General features: G+C 45.9%; 1 protein-coding gene across 3 annotated transcripts in view; it reads left to right on the plus strand.

The window, feature by feature from the left end:
• Positions 1-2355: 2355 nt before the first annotated feature.
• Positions 2356-22313, plus strand: part of PTPN1 (protein tyrosine phosphatase non-receptor type 1) — a 31818-nt gene continuing 11860 nt past the window's right edge. For 2 of the 3 annotated variants that reach the window (XM_040080183.2, XM_058422736.1), the window contains exon 1: positions 2356-2487. In XM_040080183.2, the coding sequence (XP_039936117.1) occupies positions 2425-2487 (63 nt within the window). In that variant the 5' untranslated portion in view covers positions 2356-2424. Of the gene's footprint in view, positions 2488-9642; positions 9753-22313 lie in introns of those variants that run through there. The other variant, XM_040080185.2, reaches the window with a different exon arrangement.

The following is a 22313-nucleotide window of genomic DNA, read 5'->3' on the forward strand; positions in this document are numbered from 1 at the left end:
GGCTGTCCCCGCTGCCGTGTGGCACTGCCAGGCCGTCCCGGCTGTCCCCGCTGCCGTGTGGCACTGCCAGCCTGTCCCGGCTGTCCCCGCTGCCGTGTGGCACTGCCAGCCTGTCCCCGCTGCCGTGTGGCACTGCCAGGCTGTCCCGGCTGTCCCCGCTGCCGTGTGGCACTGCCAGCCTGTCCCCGCTGCCGTGTGGCACTGCCAGCCCGTCCCGGCTGTCCCCGCTGCCGTGTGGCACTGCCAGGCTGTCCCGCTCCCCATGCGGACTCTGAGGAGACACCGGCCCCTCACAGCTGCTGCCGTTCCCACGCTGATCAGGCGACAAAGGCTCCAGCAATCCAGGCCACCCCGTGAACATCCCAGTTTCCTCTCTAGGACTGGGGACCTGAAGGCTGTGGGCACAAGGTGCCAAAGAGATAAAACCTTTATGCGGGAGCACATCCACAAAGCTGGGGAAGGGCCTGGAGTGTCCTGTGAGGGGTGGCTGAGGGAGCTAGGAAGGGGTTGAGCCTGGAGAAATGGAGGCTCAGGGGGAATTCCTGGCTCTGCACAAGTCCCTGACAGGAGGGGACAGCCGGGGGGATCGGGCCCTGCTCCCAGGGAACAGGGACAGGAGCAGAGGGAACGGCCTCAGCCTGGGCCAGGGGAGGCTCAGCTTGGACAGCAGCAGGAATTTCCTCATGGAAAGGGCACTCAGGGATTGGAACTGCCCAGGGAGGGTTGAAGTGCCCATTCCTGGAGTGTCCGAGGAATATCTGGAGGTGGCACTCAGAGCTCTGGGCTTGGACAGGGTGGGCACTGGGCGCAGCTTGGACTCGATGGGCTTGGAGGGATCTTCCAACCCAAATGATTCAGTGATTCTATGATTTGAGATAAATTGGTATCTGCATATTGCAAGTTTTCTAACCCTGAATATTATCACATAAAAGGAAAGCCAGAATTCCGTGGCACATGCATCAGTTTGCTGCGCCTTGCCAAAATGAGAGTTACAATGTGTGTCACTGCTGCAAATTGCTTCTTACTTCTTTTATATCCTTTATATAGAGGTAAAAGCAAATATTTATAAAGCAGTCAAGCCACTCAAAAATTTCCAGTCATTTAGTGAAATCATTTATTGAACCAGATCGACACATTTTAAATGTCACTTCTCACACGTATTGCCACTGTGGTGGATAGAGATTTATGAAGAAATGTAAGATACACTGATTTTCTAGGTTACTCTGTGAAATCTTCAGCTGAGTATCAGTTTGTTTGGGATATCTCTGTCTGTATGGATGGAATATCTGGATTTCAAATCCAGGAGTAAAGACGGGGGCTCTGTGAGATGTGTAAGCTACAACTCCATCTGGAAATGAACAGCCTTATGAAAAAGCTGAGGCAGACTGACAGGTTTACCTCCTGGGGCAGGACTACAGCACCTGGGCAGTAATGGCCATTTCGGAGTAGGAATGCAAGCGCCGAGAACAGATGATCCCACACCACCCGCAGCGTGTCGATTTCCTTAGATCAAAAGCTATGGGGCAACTGACTCAAGTCAATTTCATTCTGCAGAGTGTGCAGGAGCGAAAACCCTCTCCATTTCATTCTGCAGAGCGTGTAGGACCTAAAACCCTCTCCATTTCATTCTGCAGAGCGTGTAGGAGCGAAAACCCTCTCCATTTCATTCTGCAGAGTGTGCAGGAGAGAAAACCCTCTCCATTTCATTCTGCAGAGCGTGTAGGAGCGAAAACCCTCTCCATTTCATTCTGCAGAGCGTGTAGGACCTAAAACCCTCTCCATTTCATTCTGCAGAGCGTGTAGGAGCGAAAACCCTCTCCACTTCTTTCTGCAGAGCGTGTAGGAGCGAAAACCCTCTCCATCTTCTGACTGCAGCAAGAGAGAATGTCTTGCTAAGCGAGCTAAGCGAGCACACGGACTGGCACCCAAGCTGTCCGCACCCCGGGATCTGGCACTGCCATCCCTCCGCCGGTCCCCTCGGTGACCTTTCTCTGCACCCAACGGCCGCGGGAGAACGCAAGGACCGCGGACCCTCCTGCCGCCCACGAACACATGACCCGAGCCGCTCCTGCGGCCCGGAGAGGCACGATGGCTCCGCTCCGCCGTGTCCTCGCTGCCGCCGCCGCCCTGCGGCCCCTCCGCCGGGCCGGGGCCACCGTACCCGGGGCCGGGCCGGGGGCGCGGGGATCGCGGGGACGCTCGGAGCCGGCAGCGGGGCTGCGGGCACGGCACTCCGCCCCCGGCCCGGCCCCGGCAGCCCCCGGCCCGCGGGGCGGGCGCGGCCCCGCTCCCACCGCCCCGGACGTCGCGTCGGCGGGGCGGGTGCGCAGTTCCGGCGGCAGCGGGAGGGCGGGGGCCGGGCACAGCCGCCGCGGCCTCGGCAGCAGCTGCAGCCGGAGCGGCGCGGGGGGCCAGGCCCCCGCCATGGAGATCGAGAAGGAGTTCCAGCGGCTCGACCAGGCCTCCAGCTGGGCCGACATCTACCAGGTGAGGGGCAGTGCCCGGCCGGCTCTGCCCCGGCGCCGGGCGGGGAGCGCTCCCTCCGCTCCCTCCTCTCCCTCCGGCTCCCCGCGATGCCGCCGGTGCTGCCCCGGCCCCGAGGGCCAGCCCTGCCCTGCCCTGCCCTGCCCGGGCACCGCTCCCCGCCTCAGGGGGCACAGGAGCCCCCGGGCTGGCCGGGCTGCGCCCCGGGCACGGCGGAGCGGGGCAGCCCGGCTCGGCGCTGCCCGCCCGGAGCGGCTGCCGGCCGCATCCTCAGCGCTCCGCTGGGGCTGCTCCAGCCGCCCCTCCCGAACCGAGGGCAGCGAATCCGTCGGGTTTGGCTTTGGGTTAGAACAGAAAAGCAGCGGAGGGGGAATCAAACGCATTTATCTTTTCAGTCGCCTTAATCGTAGGACAGAGCCTGGAAGAGCGTGTTAGCAATACCTGTGCAGCTAGCTGGTACTGGGTTTTTATTGTGTCCTTTACTGCGTTTAGATCTTTTTGTGATATTTAAAACAACCCTGTCACAAATGTGAATGCTCGCAATAGTATTTGCCTTCTGGATCCAGCTTCACATACAAGCCGCAGAAGTTAGTGCTTTTATCTTTAGAAGTTCTTTACACCTGTATCTAAAATGAAGTTTAAGAGAAGCTGAAATACATGAATGACTGGGTGGATGTGTTCAGTCGGATCAGGCAGCATTGCTGTAACATCCATTTGAATGTTTAAGCTGGTATATTGCATAAATGAATGACTTGAAGTTCGTGTTTGCAGCATAGACGTTGAGCTTCGCTTCTTTCAGCGTGAATTTCTCTGGCAATAGACCACTGAGAGAAGGAGTTGTATAAAAGTGAAATAAATGGACTTCAGTTTCAGCATCGCAGCAGGCAGGTTTTAACAGTAATGGCTTGTAGGGTGAACATCTTCAGTTGTCTGACATTTAGAGAATAAGCGTGAAATGTTGGCCCTGCTTTTCAGAAGGTCCATTTCCTACATTTCCCTTCCCTGCCGAGTGTCAGTGCTTGCTGACTGTATCAGTTGAAAGTCATGTGGATATATGACGTTATGTTTTTGCTGAACTGTTCTGGATGATTTGGTGTGTTACAGGCTTAGTGCTCAGGAAATGATTTTGAGTAATAGAGCTTTGTGATTCGAGTGGTACATTTCTACAGGTACAATTTAATTACAGGAGTGAAATAGCTAAGTAGAATGAGGGAATGGCCCATTTTCAATGAGGGATCAGATTCAGTGATATTTTTGTCCTGCTCTCTTTGAATGATATGACTCAGTGGCGTGCTCAAACTGTGGCACAGCATGAGCTTTGATTGAGGACTAAAATTCAATTTAAAAAAGGACTAAAGTGATTCTTTGATTTGCATCCAACTATTGACAAGCACAGGGGGTGGGTTTTTTACTTGGGTTTTTTTTTGTTTTTTTTTGTTTTTTTTTTTCCCTGATTGATTAGTAAATATGTGCATCTATGTCGTGAAATTCAGTTTCTCAAGTGCATCCTGCTTTTAAATAAGCTCTTGGAAATGGCATCTTGGCAGGTCATGTACGTCTGGAAGCACAACATACTTCTCCATAATCTGATGTCTGAAATGTGACATTAACAAAGCAGTTTTCCTACAACGCTGGTTTTTGCTTGAAGAATGCAGTAAGTAGAACAATGGCTGTGATTGGTGCAGAAAAACGTCTTGCCCCAGGGTAATTGTACCACAGGCTTCTGGAACCTCAGTGTTAGGTTGTAACTGCTGAAATCCAGAAATGTTCGCCAGTGTTCCAGGTGAAGCAAACTGCAGCTTGCTCCTGTTCCTTGTCTCAGTCTTATCTCGAGATACAGCCCAGCATCTCCAGGAGGAATTAGCAGCAGACAGGGAGGTATGGCTAAGGGAGATTGTCTGGGTGCCGCATGACTTGGAAGGGTTAAAATTGTCCATCCTTTTTTTTTTATGGACAAGCGGAAGCTGTGTTCGGCTATGATAGTACAGTTGTGAAAGAATAGAATTTAGATTACCTTTTTTTTTTTTTTTCTTTTTTTCAGCAGAAGTAATCACAGGATGGGGACAAAAACATTTCAAAATGAAGACCTTGTTTAGGTGATTTTGTGGCAATCATGTCTTGGGCACTGCACAGTAGTGGAACCATTCTCTGTACAGCTGGGCAGAACAGGGTGAGCAGTGATGGAGTGCTTCGTGTTTTGCTAGCCTGGGTTTTTTTAGAATGTTTGTTTGCTTTTTAATACCTATTTCTATCCCTTACTCTCCTCTAGATTTATTTGCTACAAGAACTATGAGACATGAGATCCTGTGGAGGTTGTTCAGGGACCCAAGTGGGAAAAAGAATTGCTCAGATTCTGGCTGTTGCTTGTATTTTAGTGAAACATAAGCATAAGAAAGGCACATTCAATTTAAAATCCTCTTCCATGAAACAGTAAGTTAGAGGAATGTGAGCTTTACCATGTGCTAACTGTGGTAAAGGTGTGCAACAGAAAACAAATGCTTAAGGGTAAGTGAATGATATGCACCCTGCAGAAATATCATTAGAAGGATCTGTTGGAATGAGAAGCATTCACTCTGGAGATGTCACAACAAAAAAAACCATACCCCAAAGCTAAGGAAAGCACGGTTTAGGCTTTTAGAGCAGGGAAGAAAATAGATATTTGTCCAGAATATCAAAGCAACACTGGATTTTCATTTGCTCACAATGAGTGCGATATCAGATTTTCATAGTAATTTTACACGCAGAAGCCTTTCAGAACATCAGGAGATATTTTGGTTTCTAACTTCTTACACAGGGTGATAGAACAAGATATTATCTTAAAAATACAACCCTCAAATACAGGTAGAGTTACTTTTTGTGTTTATATAAACCAGATACGTTGACTTTATGTTGGCCAATGATACTAACTTTGATGAGCTTATCAGGAGCAGTAAAAATATCTCTGAATTATTTACTGATGTACCAATCAACTGAGGATTCCATTCACTATGGATGGAGGCAGAGCTGACGTTTGGGGACAGCTCATGCAGAGTTTTCCATGTGAAGGTAGCAAAATGAAACTAAAATGTGCACTCTTTTCTCGTTTTTATAGTTAGTGGAATATATAATAAGAAAGAACTGGATATAGTTTATATTTTCCAGCATGTTTGTGAGGTGAGTATCCTGAAAACAGAACTACCTGTCTCTGGAAAGCTGAAGTGTAGTTAGAGCTAGGTTTGAGGCCTGTAAATAACTGTTCACAGTTTCGTTATTAATTTTTGAGGGTCTTTTAACCAAATATTAATGTGAATGTTATTTTTCTAAACCTCTCTAAAGTGAACTAATATACTACAAATGATGAAAATTAGTGAAGTTCATTCAGATTATGGGAGGAAGATAGAAAGGTATCGTGGGCATTTCAGATATCCCTCTGTCAAGAAGGAAAAGGCATGAGAAGTTTTTTAGGTACTCACTGTCTCTGGAAAAATATTTGTAGAATATGTAAATGGATTTTGATGCTGAAAGTAAACTGTGAAATGGTTGACCCTGGAGACTTGTAGCAGCGTGGTTGTGTTGTGTATTTAAAGCCAGTGGACAGGAAGCTCTACAAGTGTTGTTGGTTTATAAGCTGCAGCAAGAGTACAGGCTGCAGTCTGAAAGCGTGTGGGCTTACTCCTTTGCTCGGGTGCTAAGCAGCAGATAAATTGTGGCACGAACACGACTTCTCACAAATGCATCTTTGTGCTTTATTCTGCCAGCTCTAGCTGCAGGTCTCTGCATGCAGCGCCTTGCCACTGCTTAATTCGTGCTCTGTTGATTCGTCGAGGCTCAGCTAATTGGCTCTGGCTGTGGAAAGCTGGTTTAGAGCTGCAGGAGTCTCTCTGTTCCTTCAATGAGCTGAGGATGTTCCGTGTTTTCCTGTGCTGTACGCAGAGTTTGCCTGCACGTGTGCAGGGTCAGTGATGGAGAAGCGAAGTGTCTGTGGCTCACACAGTCAGGATCCTCCCTGAAAACCAGAGCTGCTGCTCAGCCGCAGGTCAGGGCCCTTCTGTGCCCTGGCGTGGCTCAGGGCACTCTGCTCCCCGGGTTAGGTTTTACTGCTGGCTTTTTCAGAGCAGCACCACTTGTGTCTGCTGCTGTCACATCTGAGGTTGGGTAAGTCCCGCTATATAAAGCTACTCAGCCACTTACTCTTGCTTTTACTACAGAGTTCAAAATCTAGATGCTTGAACCCAGCGTTCTTGCTGGAAGCAGAGCATGGACAAATGGAGCCTGTCATGGTTATCATTTGCTAAAAATTTAGAAATACAGTGTGCACACAGTGCTCACCTGCTTCTGAGCATTTTTGGCAGGGTTTTATGGTGTTAGTGTGTTCTCCCTCATGGTCCTGTTGCATCCTCTGTGTGCTGGAAGCACGGATGTATGGAAGGAAACTGTTAAGGAGAAAGCAGTGCTGGCCACAGGCCAAATGATGGTAAATTCAAATAGAAATAGCCCTTGTAAGCAGAGAATAAAATGTGGTAGTGGTAGACCAAATATTTTTCAAACTAAAATAACTTTCTAAATATGCTGGCTAGGTTTGAAATAACAGTTCATCCTATAGTTAACTAAACATTAAAATTAAATGTTTTCTGTAATACTTGCTTTGCAAATGGACTTTTTCCGATGGTTCTCTTTAGTTGAGACTTTAAGATGTGGCTTACATTGAAATATCACTGCTACTTTCTTGTAAACAGGAGAATTACCAGGTTTGAGATCAGTGTCGCTTGCATGACCTAAGTATCTGTTTGGGTTGTGAATTTAGCCTCATTAAATACCTGAGGATACTCAGTGGCTCCTTACTTAGTGATTGCTTCTCTGCAGCATTCACAACGAACACAGACTTGATCTAATCTCTGAGCTTGGATGTTTGCAGCTCTTTCCATTGAGGTTTTCTGGGGTTTTTTTAGTCATTGGTCAACTTGTTTCATGTTGATTTGCAGAAGAGGTGTTTTTTTTTCTCTCTGGTGCCAGGAGACATGCCCTTGCTGGTTTGACTGGGAGAGGCACTTTGATAGAGCATCCAAATGCCTTTGTGTGTTCACTTTGTAGATGGTGTAGTACAAATGCCAATTCATTTTCTACCAAACCTTGTGAATTCAGATGTGCTTTTTCTCTCACCCACGCAGAATACAGCTAAGATTCAACAGCTTGCCTGTCATATTATACCAAGAAAAACTGGTAGAAGTGATTCTTGGAAATGCATGTGATTCTGCTAATAGTGATAGCTGATCTACTTTCAAATTGGCTCGTCTTTTCTGCATGTAAGAAAGCAGGTTCATAGAACAGTAGTGAAAAATTTGTATCCTGGTTGGGAAGGAAAATCAGCTAGTATAATAGGAACTTTCAGAAATGTTTTTAATTCTGTTTTTTCTTACTTTTAATTCTGTACACTTTCCTTGTGTACGGTTGTCTCAGCTTTTGGTTCTTGTGGATACTTTAGGAACATGTAGTTTAAGGGGACAAAAGTCACTTTCAGCGCTGAGGGTGAAGAGATCAGTGGTGAAGATTACCTGTTTCACTAATGATGAAGAGATCGTTTAATCAGATTTGCATTGTTCTGTGCGGTCTTTTTCCCCTCCTTAGAAGGTTAAAACAGTTTCTACATCAATCGAGATAGAAAATAAAGCAACAATACAGCAGGTTTTGCATTCTGCCAGTTTAGGCAATTACAGAATGACCTCTGTGGAGAGCAGGGGTGAGTGTGGAGCTGGGCAGAGCTCGCTGCAGGCAGAGAAACCCCTCCCCTCTGGGCTGAAAGCTCTCCTTCATGTACTAAAATAATCACTAAAATAATTGCAGTTCAAAATGCTACTACATAGTATTATTCTGAACTTAAAGCAGCTGTTGTATTTGTGATCTGTCAGGTGCTTTTGCTTGTATCTGAAGTTCCCAGAATGTTATGCTGCTTCTGTCAAGTACTTGATTCGTCGAGTACTTGATGCTGAGAGCCATCCTACAAAAGACACTCTGTTTCTCAGATTCTTCATATTCATATGGAACAAGTGTTCTACACATGAAGAGGAATGTTCTCATAACCTTCTTCCCTTGTGCACAGTTCAATGAGAGTTGCTTGTTTATACCATTCCTGGTCCCACAGTAACAGGTTACAGTAACATAAACAGCGTGACCTTTTAATGCGATGGCAGGAAGTAAAATGTGAAATCTATTTTAAAAATGCATCTTTGACTAAGGAAGAGTATACTTCCTTTTTCTGACAGGAAAAATAACCCATGCTCGTTCAGAAGATCTCAATTCCATTTTACTGAGTGGGGCCTGTGTTTCCCACTGTCTTCTGTACCGTCATTGCAGCTGCTTGAAGTAGGACTAAGCCTCTGCCATCCTCATGCGGGATTGAATCTCCTTTGTTAACATTTGCACAGCCATCAGTGACTAAAGATGGGGCTACAGGAAAAACACAACTCTGACACAAGCAAGAGGTTTTAGTAAGAGGAACTTCTTTTGGAAAGAAGGAAAGGGTGGGTCATTGGAGCAAGAACTGGAAAAACACTACATGGCTTATTAAACAGCTAAAATACATATTGACACATTTGACAGAATTTCCGAATATTTCCAGAAATGGAAGAGCTGTGGGGAATTTTTCCCAGTAAAGGAGTGGGGGTGGACAGCTACCCAACTCTGGAAAATGTTTTTGTTTTCTTCCTTAAGGGTTTAATTAAATTGGAAATCAATACTGTCACTTCTTTCTTAAACTTCTGCCAAAGGAGAATTTTCGCAGTAAATCGCAGCTGCTACCTGGAACTTCACGGGGTCTGTGGGATGTCATGAACAAGAATCATGTTTCAGCCTGTGTGTTTTTTCATTCCCAGTATTGAAGCCTTCTCAGAACTGGCCTCAAGTGTTTCATGAGCAGAGCAGATCTGCCCTCGTGCTGTTCCAAAGCTCCTGCAGGGAATGTGTGCAGGACAGCGTGTTGGGAACCAGCAAACCCCTCCTGGTCCCTGCAGGTTCCAGCGTGAGCCGGGCTGGCATTGGCAGAGCACTAAGGACACAGGGCTGGGTTTGGTGTGAGCTCTGGGACAGTGCTGCTTGGCCCTGAGCAGCCTTACCTGCCTGGCTCGTTAATGATTTCCCTTTGGAAGCAGCTGCCTCCTGTTCTGCAGCGATCCTGATAGCTGGCACACCTCCTGGGAGATAAAGCAGCGGGATGTGGCAGCCTGGCTCGTGCTGGCAGCAGCAGGGCACGGCAGGCGCTGGCTTGGGGCAGCGTTGCCCTGGGGAGAGGGAAGGTACAGAGCCCTTGGTGCTCATCCCTTCCCTGGAGAGGGGTTCAGGAAAAACAGGGGCTGCTTTCAGGGGCCCCCAGCTTCTGGAGCTTCTGTGCCCTGTGTCCATCTGACTGGTGCTCAGTAGAGGCGAAAGATGGGAACAGCAGGTTGCAAAATGTGAAATCTTTAGAGCTGCGAAGTTCCTGGATTTATTAGCCCACGTGAGAGCATTAGTGGAGAGGTCTGATCTTAGCAGTCTTTTTAGAGTCTGTCAGGAAGCAGATAGAGCAGAAAGGTTTCATGAAACTACTGACTTACATCTTATTTGTCATTGATTTCGTGTTTATAATTTGTGTAAAGCTGACCATCAGGAGCCTCCGCTGGGAGCCAAGCCCATCAGACAAGGCTTTGCTTGGTCACCCACACAATCCAGTGTACAGGACACTCCTCTGTGACTGACTGGCTGACAGCAGGAGATTCCTCGTGGTGTGCTGCTCTGCCTGCTGAGTTCTCAACCGCATGGATTTGGGGTGGTAAAACTGTTATGTGCTTATTATCTTCGAAGAGTAGCTAAATAAGTTAATATTGCTACCAACTTAGGAGCAGGCACTCAAATATTTATTGCTTTCATGTAATAACATCTACATCTTTTGGGTTTTCTTGTACCAAAGTCTTTGCTAACAATGTGTTCTGCATATTAAACTCTCTCTCTACAGGCAAAATTGTGTCTTGAAATACCTAGAGAAGAATATTACGATCCAAAAAGGCTTTGCCCTCAGCAGTGTTGATGTTAAAGGAGGCAGCTGTGTGTGATTCTGATAGCTGATAACCTTTATTTGTGGATCAGTGCTTTGGTGTAGCTGTCTTCTGAGGGGTGGGGAAGGGAAAGGGATGTGATAGATGTGAAGGGTTTATTTAAAGATGTTTACTGCATTTTTTAGCATTCTTTTCTTCTGTAAGTGTTCCAGATCTGTTCTGCAGCTGCAAATGAGGATTTGAGGTAGACATCAAGTGATAAAGCGTGTTCAGTCACAACTGATAACTGGCTTTGGCTGGCAGGAAGTGGAACACGATGAGCAAGAGTCTGGTGGAGCCTGGGGTGTGGTGGGTTCAGCGCAGCACTGTCTGGGCTGGCAAGGAGTGCTGGAAGTAATGGGAGTCATGTGTTTCCAGAGAGGATACTGCCACTACCAGAGGTGGGAGTTGTGAGGGTTGCTTGGCTTTGCTAAATCAGCTGGTTAAGTTCGCAGAATTAATTATTTTAAACTAGCAGGATGAGTAGATGCATGAAGTGGCAAAGCTGTTTATCTCATCTGATTCACACAACTGACTCTCACTGCTGTTTCTGTTTCATTAGCGTGGGGAGCATTCACAGTCCTTTGAAGGCCTGGCTTGTCAAGTTTTGCAGTCTTTTTCATGTGCTGGAGTGCAGTGCTAATGTGTCCTGCATTAGGATGTCTGTGAGCACTTACCTTGATTACGTGATGTCCCTGCTTAACACTGACATTTGTTTTTATAAACTCTCAGTTCCTTTCAGATGAGATGTCCTGTACAGCTGGGCATGAAAGCTCTCTGTCCCTGTAGTGACACTTAAAACATCCTCTAAGACCACAGGATTGGTTCTGGCAGTGTCTTGAAGCATTGCTTTGTAGCTTGCAGAACCAAAAATACTGAATACATTTTAGCTTGTGAGGTCTGGCTGGTTTGGGGTTGTGGGAGGGGGCATGTTGTCTTCATGCCAGTTCCCAGGCTTGTTGGCCATAGGTGGATTTTCTTACACGTTTTCATCTCTGCTGTAAGTATTTAAGGGTTAAGTTTCCCTTTCCTAAAAGCACATTGGTTTTTCCTTTCTGACCCTTAGAGCAGCTTACTACTCTGGAAGTAGTTGCATAAACATTGTGCTTTGATGTGCAACTTCTGTTAAGCCTTGGTGCAGACCAGAGGTGTCCAGCATCCTGCCCCAGAGCTGGGGGTGCTGCACAGTCCCTGCTGTCCCCACCACCCTGCCTGTGCAGGACACACCAAAACTTACCCCAAACTGTGTTTGGGCCGTGGACTGGGTGCTGAGCAGCTCAGGTTCAGAGTGCTGTAAGGTTTAATATTAACCTAGCTTAGTTGGATTGCTTTCCTAAACACGAATTAGACAGTCATGTGGAAAACCAGGAGTATCCTAATTCTGCTTTATCTAACATCTGTTTTCAGCAGTACTGTTTGTTCTCAGCAGGTTTTTGTGTGCATTGCAGTAGCTTGGCAACCTGTAGGTTGCACCATTCAGTGAATTCAGTATGCTTTTAATCATCACTACAATTTTTCCTTTCCAAATTTGAATATTCTAAGTGCAGTGTAGTGGGCATCTGTGATTATAACTGCAACCTCCACATTAAACAGATCCCAACTGAAACAAGCTGTTCGTGCAGATTTGGAATCCAGCAAGTTCCTTCAATTGCTATCCAAAAGTCTTTCTTAAGTAAAGATACTTAAAACTTCTTTCTGGAAATGGTAGTGAAGCAGTTACAGCTATGTCGAGTTCCCAGAGAGGGATTTGGGCAGTGTGCTGAGAACCAAAGCTACTGAAAGCAGGGCTGGTTGCTGCTTCTGCTGCAGGAGCAAAGCTCGAGTTTGACCTTTCCCTGCATGCAGAGGCATGAACCTGCATTGTGCAATCCTGCTAATTGTACATTCTCTTTAAACTCTTGGAATCTTGTTAGGTTAGAAATGATAAAAAGCTTTTAGTAGCAGTGTAATGAGCAGCCTTTGGCAGAATGAATCCGTAGTTACATTGCCTGTCTACTTACTAATGGCCAACACAGTGAAACATTCTTTTGCCATAGATTAGAACTTGCTGGAGTTTGGTCTTGTACCCTTAATTGTAGGGAACAAACAGAATGCAGGGGGAGACCCACTTACATTTGGAGCAGGTACCTGTGTAACAGATGGTTCATAATTTTGAATGCGTGGGGTTCCTTGATACTAAATAAATTCAGTTTTCCCCCTCATACATCTGACTTAAAGCCTGCATCTCAAGAAAGGCAGTAAAGCAACACATGGTAGAAGCATCTTCAAGGAAATGAAATTTGACACTGAATAAGATGTAGATGATATTTTTTTTTTAATAGGTAAAGCAGAGTTCACAATTTCCTATATAACAATTCCTCCACTCCCTTCCTCTACTTACAGCCTTACAGCTTGGAGAATTTTGATGGAATTAGTAGAAAGTTGGAAATATGGCTGTTGCTTGTCCCATCGTATTCTACATAGAAGAATAACACTGACATGGTCTGAGCATGTGCCCCACTGTAGTCATGGTGTCTTAGCTTTTAGATTCACTTCGGGGTACCCAGTGTGAGTGAAATTATTTTTGCAGAAGGACACCCCTCAGCCATGAGGGAAGAGAAATTTGCTTTCAATTCTGACTTTGCTTGCTCGGTGTTTCAAAGTAATGAACAGTTTACTTGTGTTAGACCTGGGACCTTTCTTTGTCATCTGAAGCAGCTGAACCTTGTCTTTCAAGGCTCTTCTGAATGCTCCAGGTAGAGGGGAGATGGCCATTACCTTGTCAAATGAGAACGTTTGTCTTTATAAATGAAACATTTCAGAAAGAGCAGTGGGAAGCCTCTAAAGTCTGAATATTCTGTTGCATCTGGTGCGGTAACAGCATCGTGCTGTGAAGGCTAATTTAGTAGGTTTTGGAGAGGGAAAAAATCTTTGGGGCTCTTATAATAGGCAAACTAATTAGAGGTTACAGTGAACACAGCTGTTTCTGGCCAAGCTGACTAAGCTAGGAATTCAGATTACTATTTTTAGCCTTCTTACACGGTCTCTAGTTTTCAATGATACCCATGTTATTCTTTCTAAAAATTATATTGTTGTGTATTTATCACCCTGATAAATTTTTAGTTCATTAGAAAGCATTTTTAGTTCAACCAGTCCACTACTTATTAAATCGAACAAAGTGTTTGCAGTTCTGTGAGATACTGTGAAGATGGCTTCAAAATCACATTCTGAATTAGTTTATTTTTTCTACTAAGCTTTGTTTGGAACTTTCTGCAAAGATTACTGGATGAGAAAAAGTATTCCTCAAAATCTGAGTGTACTGAATAGACCTACTTCATGCATAAATTTGTTGCTTTAAAAGAAATAAAACAGTCTAATTTAAACGTAGCATATGGCAAGCTGGATCTAAAGCCACTTTGACTGTCTGTACTTTTTAAATGCGTATATAACTCGTTTGACTCCAGATAAGTATTAAAGAAAAACCATTGTAATTCGTATTTTCTTCTGTGAACACCATTAGCTTGCTTACTCTCTCCTATAAATTATAGTAGATAAGATCTGAGTTGAGTTTTAGTCAGTGTTGGGGTAGAAAATGAGGCTTGCAAATTTGTTCTGTTTTCACAAAATCCTGTTTCTGTGATGGTAAGAGACTCTCAAACCAACTCAAATCAAGAAAATAAAAATGAGGCAGACTCCAGAAGTTCTGATTCCTAGGTGAGAATCCTTTTGTTTCTGGCTTTGTGTCATCACGGCAAATATGCCATTGAGAGTCAATCTAGAAGTGCTTTTGTATTTGTGAGAAGTTTCTCACCAGAAATGCAAGAGGAGTGCAGGATTCCCAGGCTCTGAACCGTGCTCCCTTCCAGAGCCAGCTCTTCTTTCCACAGTGCTCTTGATGGGCTAGGGGAGCTCATGTAAAGCTTTCTTCCTTTGCCTCCAGGAACCAGGGAAGAAAAAGCGTTCCTACAAGAGCCTGAAAAAGCTGCCCAGGGAACTGGCCTCCCTTCCGAAAGGAGAGCTCCAGAGTTGTCCCAGCACAGCTGCTGGTCGCAGCAAAGGGCTGGATTCCTGAAATGGCAGTGAGAAACTCTGACTCCTAAGTTAGAAACTGAGGAGTTGGAGCATCCCAGCTGAGAGCTAATCCACTTGGAGAGCACAAGCAGCGTCCCTTCCAGCAAGCAAGAGGGTTCTGCTGCCTGTGCTTGCTGGGGCTGTCCTGGGGCACCGCTCCTCAGGGAGAGCACAAGTGGCTGTCTGGAAGAGAGAGTGCAGATCAGAATCCCTGCTCTAGCACAAGGTCTCCTTCTCATTGAAACCCTTTAATGTCTCAGCAGTCCAAGAAGACAGAGATGTTTATTTTGGAATGGAATGACAACAACAAACTTGACATTGGGGTATTCAAAGGACAATAGCAGTGATGTGAAAAAATGTGTGGTATTTTGCTTTGTAAACCCTAGGAGTATATTTTTGTAGCTCTGAGTCTCTGATGAGCAAAGGATTGTATGTGTGTGCACGTTCTCACAACCAGCCTGTGTTTTCCCTTTGCAGCAAATGCTGACGGTGTGTGAACAGCATAACAAAAAGGAATTGATGATAAGTCTTGGAGTGTACAGTCTCCTGCTTCCCCTATTACTCACTGCATTGCCTGTGGTTTTGGGAGGTGTTGTAAGCTGCCGAGTCAAGTTGTTGAATTTGTAAAGAGCTTGATAAGTAAATATGGGAAGTGTGGAGTTCTTTGAGAACTCAGATTTTCTGTTTTCAGGCGCATGAAGTTCTGTAAGGCCTCTCTGACAGTGGTGAAGTTTTCTGCTCTCACATTGTCTCTGTGTAGACAACTCTTGATTCCACCTAGTTCGTAATACGTATTTTGAGCACCCACCAGAATTTCTGAAGTCAGATTATTTCCTGTTTTCAAGGAGTAATGTAAATTTCTTTGGTCTTCATCACTGGTCTTCATAAGTCTGAGAAGCACTGTCCTGTTTGCTAAATCCAGGGTTAAAAATCCTTGTGATCGTATTCAGGGAATCACGTGCCTTCCAGGAAATTGTCCTGGTGCTAAAATGTGTGGTATAAAATCAAACTGAAAAAAACCCAAAATCACCACTAGAAGACCATTTTAAAAACTTCTCTTTTTCTGACCTTTTAGGATTGCCTTGAGAATTAGAACTATAGAATTATAGTTCTGATAGTTCCCGAAGCTTAGCAAACAATTTATCTCTACTGGATAAGCAAAAGTGATGGATTTAGGAGAGATGATGAGTTTGTAGTAGCTGGAAGTTTTCGCCACACCACAGGTGCTGCTCAGGTCTCGTGTATTTGTACCTTGTCCCTGAGGGCGTCACAGCCTTACTCCTGGCTAAACTCCCTGGTGCTTCATGGCTGCTCCCTAATTAGTTCCAATTAGGGACGAAAGGGAAAGCTAATGAGTCGGTGAGGTTGTGTTCCCAGGAAGGTGTGGTTGGTGTTTTGGGAGTGCTTTGGAAACACTTGTCCTTTTCCTTCAGCTCCTTTCCCAGAAGAGGCCCGGGGTGCAGCAGTGCTGGCGACCTGTGCAGGGAACCTGGTGTGTGTGGGGATCAGCTCTGTGCTGTGCTCCCATGGCTGGGGATCAGCTCTGTGCTGTGCTCCCCTTTGCTGGGGATCAGCTCTGGGCTGTGCTCCCATGGCTGGGGATCAGCTCTGTGCTGTGCTCCCATGGCTGGGGATCAGCTCTGGGCTGTGCTCCCCTTTGCTGGGGATCGGCTCTGTGCTGTGCTCCCATGGCTGGGGATCAGCTCTGGGCTGTGCTCCCATGGCTGGGGATCAGCTCTGTGCTGTGCTCCCATGGCTGGGGATCAGCTCTGGGCTGTGCTCCCATGGCTGGGGATCAGCTCTGGGCTGTGCTCCCCTTTGCTGGGGATCAGCTCTGGGCTGTGCTCCCCTTTGCTGGGGATCAGCTCTGGGCTGTGCTCCCATGGCTGGGGATCAGCTCTGTGCTGTGCTCCCCTTTGCTGGGGATCAGCTCTGGGCTGTGCTCCCCTTTGCTGGGGATCAGCTCTGGGCTGTGCTCCCCTTTGCTGGGGATCAGCTCTGGGCTGTGCTCCCCTTTGCTGGGGATCAGCTCTGGGCTGTGCTCCCATGGCTCTTTCCATCTCGCTGCAGGAAGGTGGCTGTGAGCTCCTTGGGCCGTGGTGTGGGAATGCACCGTGTGCTGGAGCACTGCTGCTCTCAGGCTGAATTCCCTTTTCTCTGCACCTGCTGGTCATGGTGTGTGCTGGGCAAGCGGCTTTCACGTCCGGTACCTTGTGTTGGAAATGATCTCGACAAGGTTAAGATCACTTGGGAGTTGCAAACTGCCCTTTTTTCTGTGGCAGTTCTGGTATTTTAGCGAATTCTGCATGTCGCAGATGAGCAGATGTGACTGTAGATGGGCAATACTGGACTTGGCTAGTTATCTGCTATTGTGACCAGTAATTTTAAGATAACCAGCTGGTAACCTAGATGTGTTAAACTCATGTAATCCCCAAAAGGATTAAAAATAATGCTGTGGTAGTTCTGCAACTGTGTGAGTTTAAAGCGCCGATGAGACAACCACACGAATGTCGGCATTTCTTTTTTGACAAATAAATCGAGCATTTGCAATCTTATTTTCTTTCTTCAAAACATTTGTCCTGAGCGAAATGACTGCAGTGTTTGTCTGTTAAGCAGCTAAAGTGCTGTGCTGTTTGTTTGGCTTTTAGTCAACACACTTTCCAGGAAAAGGTGAAAGGACACAAACACCACAGACGAGTTTCGGTCGTAGCTCAGTGCATGTGAAGTGCACATCTTAATGTAAAGTGAAGGCTCTTTTTAAAAATCTTCATTGAGGCTTAGTAGGAAGAGTGGAACTCAGATACTTAGGGCTGGTTGCTTTCAAACTCACTTGTGGTATTACTCATGGAGCCCACAGAGCTTGTTCTGTGTCGGTGTGCTCCTGCTCAGTGCAGTGGTGCTGGCACAGTTCATTAGATGAGCGTGTTCATGATCTTCCCAACTGATTTAGGGGGCCTTCAATTGTGACAGTAGATCCAGTACTAAACAAGGGCCTGGAATCTCTTCAGGCAGAAGGTGATAATGTCCTCTTTGCTGGTACAATCCCTAGTTCTGCAGTGGCCTTTCAGGTTCCTCCTCAGCTGTAGGTAAGGCCAGATACTCTGCAAATTCGTGTTCTTTCAGTGGGCAGTGTGCCAGCATGCCCAGATGAATGGAAGAGCAGGATGTGTTCAGAGCCAAGAGTCCTGGAGCAGATGCATACACTGGGACCAAAAATGGGAGGAAAGGAAAAGGAATCTGTAAAGATCCGTTCAGCTTTTAGCTGGTAAGACCTCGAATGTGTTACCTGGTGAGGAAGCAGGACTTACATTTGATTATCTTATTAATCGAATTTGTTCATTTATTTTAAGATTACATGGTGGTAATGGATTACGAAAGATTTGGGGGAATGGTGATAATGGATTATGCAAGATTTGGGGGGGATAGTACAGTCTTGCCTTCTTAACATTAACTGGGGTTATCTGAAAGAGAGTAGAGGACTCGAAGTGAGTGTAGGTAAAAATTCCATGGTAAACTATTCCATGGTTCCTGTTTCACAAAGCCAGAGATCCCCTTGAGAAACTGTAAACTATCTGCAGTGGGGGGCATTTGTTGTCCTTTTGTTTCCAGCTTGAAACATACCCTTTGCAGCTTGCCTACATTCTAGAAAATGCCTTGGTTATGCAGCACATGGAAAGGTGTGAGAACTGTTTCTCATCCCTCCCTTACGTTCATGTCTGTTTTTTTCTCCTCTGAAGCCTCCAAAACCTTGAGGTTTGTTTGTGGGGCTTTTTTGGTGGTGGTAGCTCTGGAAAAGCTATAATGCTCTTAGACAGCTTCTGAGAGGTCAGATTGAAAGCATTAGGTAACTAGGAAAGCAGGACTGTTTATAACTACAGTTGTCAGTCTGTGAAGCCTGGAATACCCTACAGGCCGGCAATGATACATTTTTAAACTCACACAAAACCCATACTGCAAACAAATTAAGGTCTGGATTTGCTATGCAGACTAAATTCCTTTAGGAGTTATGTGGATATCTGGTCTGTGGGATACACCAGTCTATTTGAGATGAGGTTAAACCAAAACTCTTTATGTAGAGACCCCTAATGTTTGGGCAAATTAAGATCTGGATCTCATCTTGGTGGTTATTTTTTGTACAGGAGAAGAGCAGCTAAGTTAGAACCTCTTGACACTTTAATGAGAGTGTGGTTTATTTCCTGGCACTGGCTTTGTTTGATGATACAGATAGCAAAGCTTTGCTTTTGCACAACAGCTGTCAAGAAAAAGCCATTTTGCATTCTCAGATGTCTCTATCTTTCCAATAATGTCCAAGATGCACTTCTGGAGCAGATTGAGTATCTGGGAGGAAAAATAGAGATGGATGTGAAGAAGAAGAAGGGAACTTGAGTTGTTTTCTTACGCCGACGCTCCATTCAGTTGTTTCCTGTTTTGGCAGTAGTACATGGCTACAAAACAGCAGAAGTAGAGTGTTCCTGCCAGCAGCTCTGAACTTCTCCTGTTATGGGTCATAAATTTCAAGGACAAACTATATTTTGAACTTACTGAAATTTGAGAAGTCTCATGTAATGCTTTAACCTGATAGTAAAGTTTAGCTCTTTGATTTCCCTGTCTCTGCTGCAACATTCAAAAGAGCCAGAACTGAAGAATCAGTTTTGACCCGTTGCAGATGACACCGAAGCAACGCGAGAATCTGAGCAGCTGAAGTGTGCAGCATTGCTGTGGTTTATTGACAGCAGTGCTTCCTTCTGGGAATGCACTGGTAGAGTTTGGAAGGGACACAGTCTGAGGCTTTCTCCCTTCTGGAAGTGCAGCCAGGGCCTGACAGCCGTTCAGGTGCAGGTGTTAAACGGAGCATTTACAGAGTGCAGTTATCTCCCTGATAAAGTGGCTGCAATAAAGGGTTTGCTGTCAGGAGCCTCTCCAGTGAGGCGTGTTGGGGCTGGTCAGTGGTGGGAGACAATCTGTAATACCTGCTAGCTGTGATAAATATGGGCCTGGGAAAAATGAGCCCACTTTGCCGCGTGTTGATATGATTTAATACGGCAGTCATGCCCAGTTTACATTCTCCTGGGGGGTTATTTCCGTGCTCCCAGCAGCTGACTGGTGTCACAAACCCTGTGCTGAGCCACAGCCTGTTCAGAGTGCCTGGCGGTGCTGAATTAGCAGGGGGCTTTCTAGGAAACTGTGTTGCAAGTGTGTGATTTCTTATTTATTTGTTTATTTTAACCTCCTGTAATAGTGGTGTTGAACTTTAAACCAACTTGTCCTTTTCCTCTCCCTGCTGCTCCACCTCAGGAAGAAACAACTGGTTTCTTTTTTTTTTTTTTTTTTTTTTTTGAGGGAGATTACTAAGCAAATCAATACTACCATATCTTAGTTGAAAGCAAAACTAGGAGACCAGATAAAATGTTTTTAAAGGGCATTAAAACCCACATTTATTTCACTTAGCTGGCTGAAATCCTGCAGCTGCTTGTTAAGATTTATGTTGTCTGATGCAACTGTGTGTTCATTTATCTGATCTTTAGATGACCTTCCTCTTACCTATAAGCTACATCCTCATTTCTTGTTCTTGCCCAAATATCCTGATGTAAAGCTTAATGTAAGATAAGAAATCAAATCTTCCTTGTCAGGGTGGGTTACGTGAGCAGTTGTGTGCTTTATGTCTTTATGAAGTTCTTTTACTGGGGAGTGAGTGAGTTCTGGGCCTCAGGTTGCTCTCTCCCACGCTGAATCTGAAGACCTTTTCCCATTTGTGTAAAGCAGGTGTTTGTTGTGGATGTCTTGGTACTTGCTGGTTTTCTTGTGCTCTTCTCTACAGGTCTTTGCAACCTCATGGGATTGTTAGGGGTATTTTCCTTCTGAAACCAGCCCAGAGTGGCATCTTGGGAAAAGAGCACCTTCCACTCGACTTCATTGTAACTTTTAACTCTTCCACCTTTTACAGCAGTATCGTGTGTCATCATTTTTTTCAGTGGCAGCTTTAAGAGGAAACCTGTTTTTTAAGCTAAGATTGCTTTTTTATATAAGTCTTTATATAATTTTTGTGAATTGCTCTCCTTAGTGTGAGTGCCTCGGTTAGACAGATTAGGAGCAATTCTGTAGCCCCTGATAAGATCTTGGCATTTGCTGCTTCCCGTAGGAGCAGAACTGCTGAAATGACAGTAAATTGTTATCTCTGAGCCTGAGCTGCTCCGGGGTTTATGGTGCAATTAAGCAGTGTGATCAAATTGAGCCCTGCTGCAAGGCTTTCCGGGAGTCTGTCTGGTGAGGCTGAGGTATTGAGACTGCACCTTTAGTTCTTGTTCAAAATACTGATACACAAACCTACACGATGAGCTTGGATGGCTGATGGCGTGGCCACTCTTCCCGTGGTCCAACATTATATTTACTTGAAGATTTTGAGGTGCATCTTCTCTTTCTGATCCTCCTGCTGGCGTCTGAGCAGGATGGGGAAAGTGAAGCCCAATGTGCAGTTGTGCTCAGAGCTGCAGGAACTTCCCGTTTGAAGAGCAGGGCTTCAGCAGACTTCCTCTTTCCACCCCCGAAGTGTTAGGGGGACAGGGCTCAAAAGCAGGAGATGAGTGGCATGAAGTGACTCATGCTCCAAACCCAAAGCATTTGACTTTGGAAAACTGACTTCAGTTCTAGCCCTTCCTCTTTAAAGTTTTATGTTGCGCGACCTTTTAGACGAAATGTCGAGCTTCCTTTTTGACAGGCAGGATCTCTGCAGTGTGACGGGGTGTGATTCAAGAAGGTGTTTTGTAACTTCATAAATCTCTGCCTTCGTCCGCTACCTTCAGTTCTCGTGACATCGCCGGCTTCAAGTTCCTCAGGGCACAACAATTCCATGCTGTGAATGAGTCAGATTTCTCCAGCGTGGGGACCTTGTGGTCTGTTCTGGACATGTTCTGAAGCTACCCTAGCAGCTCTAAGTGGTGTCAGTAATGATGGGACTCCAGCAGTGTTTGACCCGGCCCTGACGTGGCCGCACAGCTCCTGTGGGTAACTCCTGTGGGCACTGGGTTGTGTTTCTCCAGACATTTTCTCTGCTGAAGACAATTGCATTTCCGCTAAAGTCAACTTTATATCCTGGAAGTGACCTTGGATGATAAATTTTCTTTGGTCACTTTAGGTGTTCTAGCAACTTCTGCATCCAAAAAGAAAGCCCCAGCCACAACTCCAAACCTCTTTGCTCCCCGTTGCTGAGGAGAGGGTGCCGTGTCCGATGTCCAGGCGTGCCTGCTCTCCAGGATTTTCTGTTTCACCGTGTTCATCACGCTCAGCAGTGCAGTGCTGGGTGCTGGCAGGGTTTTCACACGAGTGCCTGTTGCCATATCTCGATCCCTCTTTTGTTCCCATCCCACCCCCACCCCGTGGTTTTTCCTGTTTCTTGAAACATGCTCCAGAAATACACTGCTGTTTTTAAATAGTCTGCTGAAGGCGCACGAGTGACTTCTTTCTTTCCATTTTCTCTGTGCCTGTGGGAGTTCAGCATCTCCCAGAACTCCATTATTCTCCAAGTACCTTTAGGCTTCTTGAAAAAGATCTGATATTTGCTGGTGAGGTAATAGCCAGCTCTCTATTCCCTGCACAATAAATCGCCCCTTTCAGTTCCTGGAGTACCTGATGTTGGTGTTTGAATGTGTGGAACTCCCGGGGACTGGCAGTGTTTGTGTGCACACACACGCGGATGCTCAGGTGTAATATTATTGTATTAGAGTTCCTTTGCATAATTCC

Source organism: Hirundo rustica, chromosome 16 (assembly GCF_015227805.2).
Source record: "Hirundo rustica isolate bHirRus1 chromosome 16, bHirRus1.pri.v3, whole genome shotgun sequence".
NCBI lineage: Eukaryota > Metazoa > Chordata > Aves > Passeriformes > Hirundinidae > Hirundo > Hirundo rustica.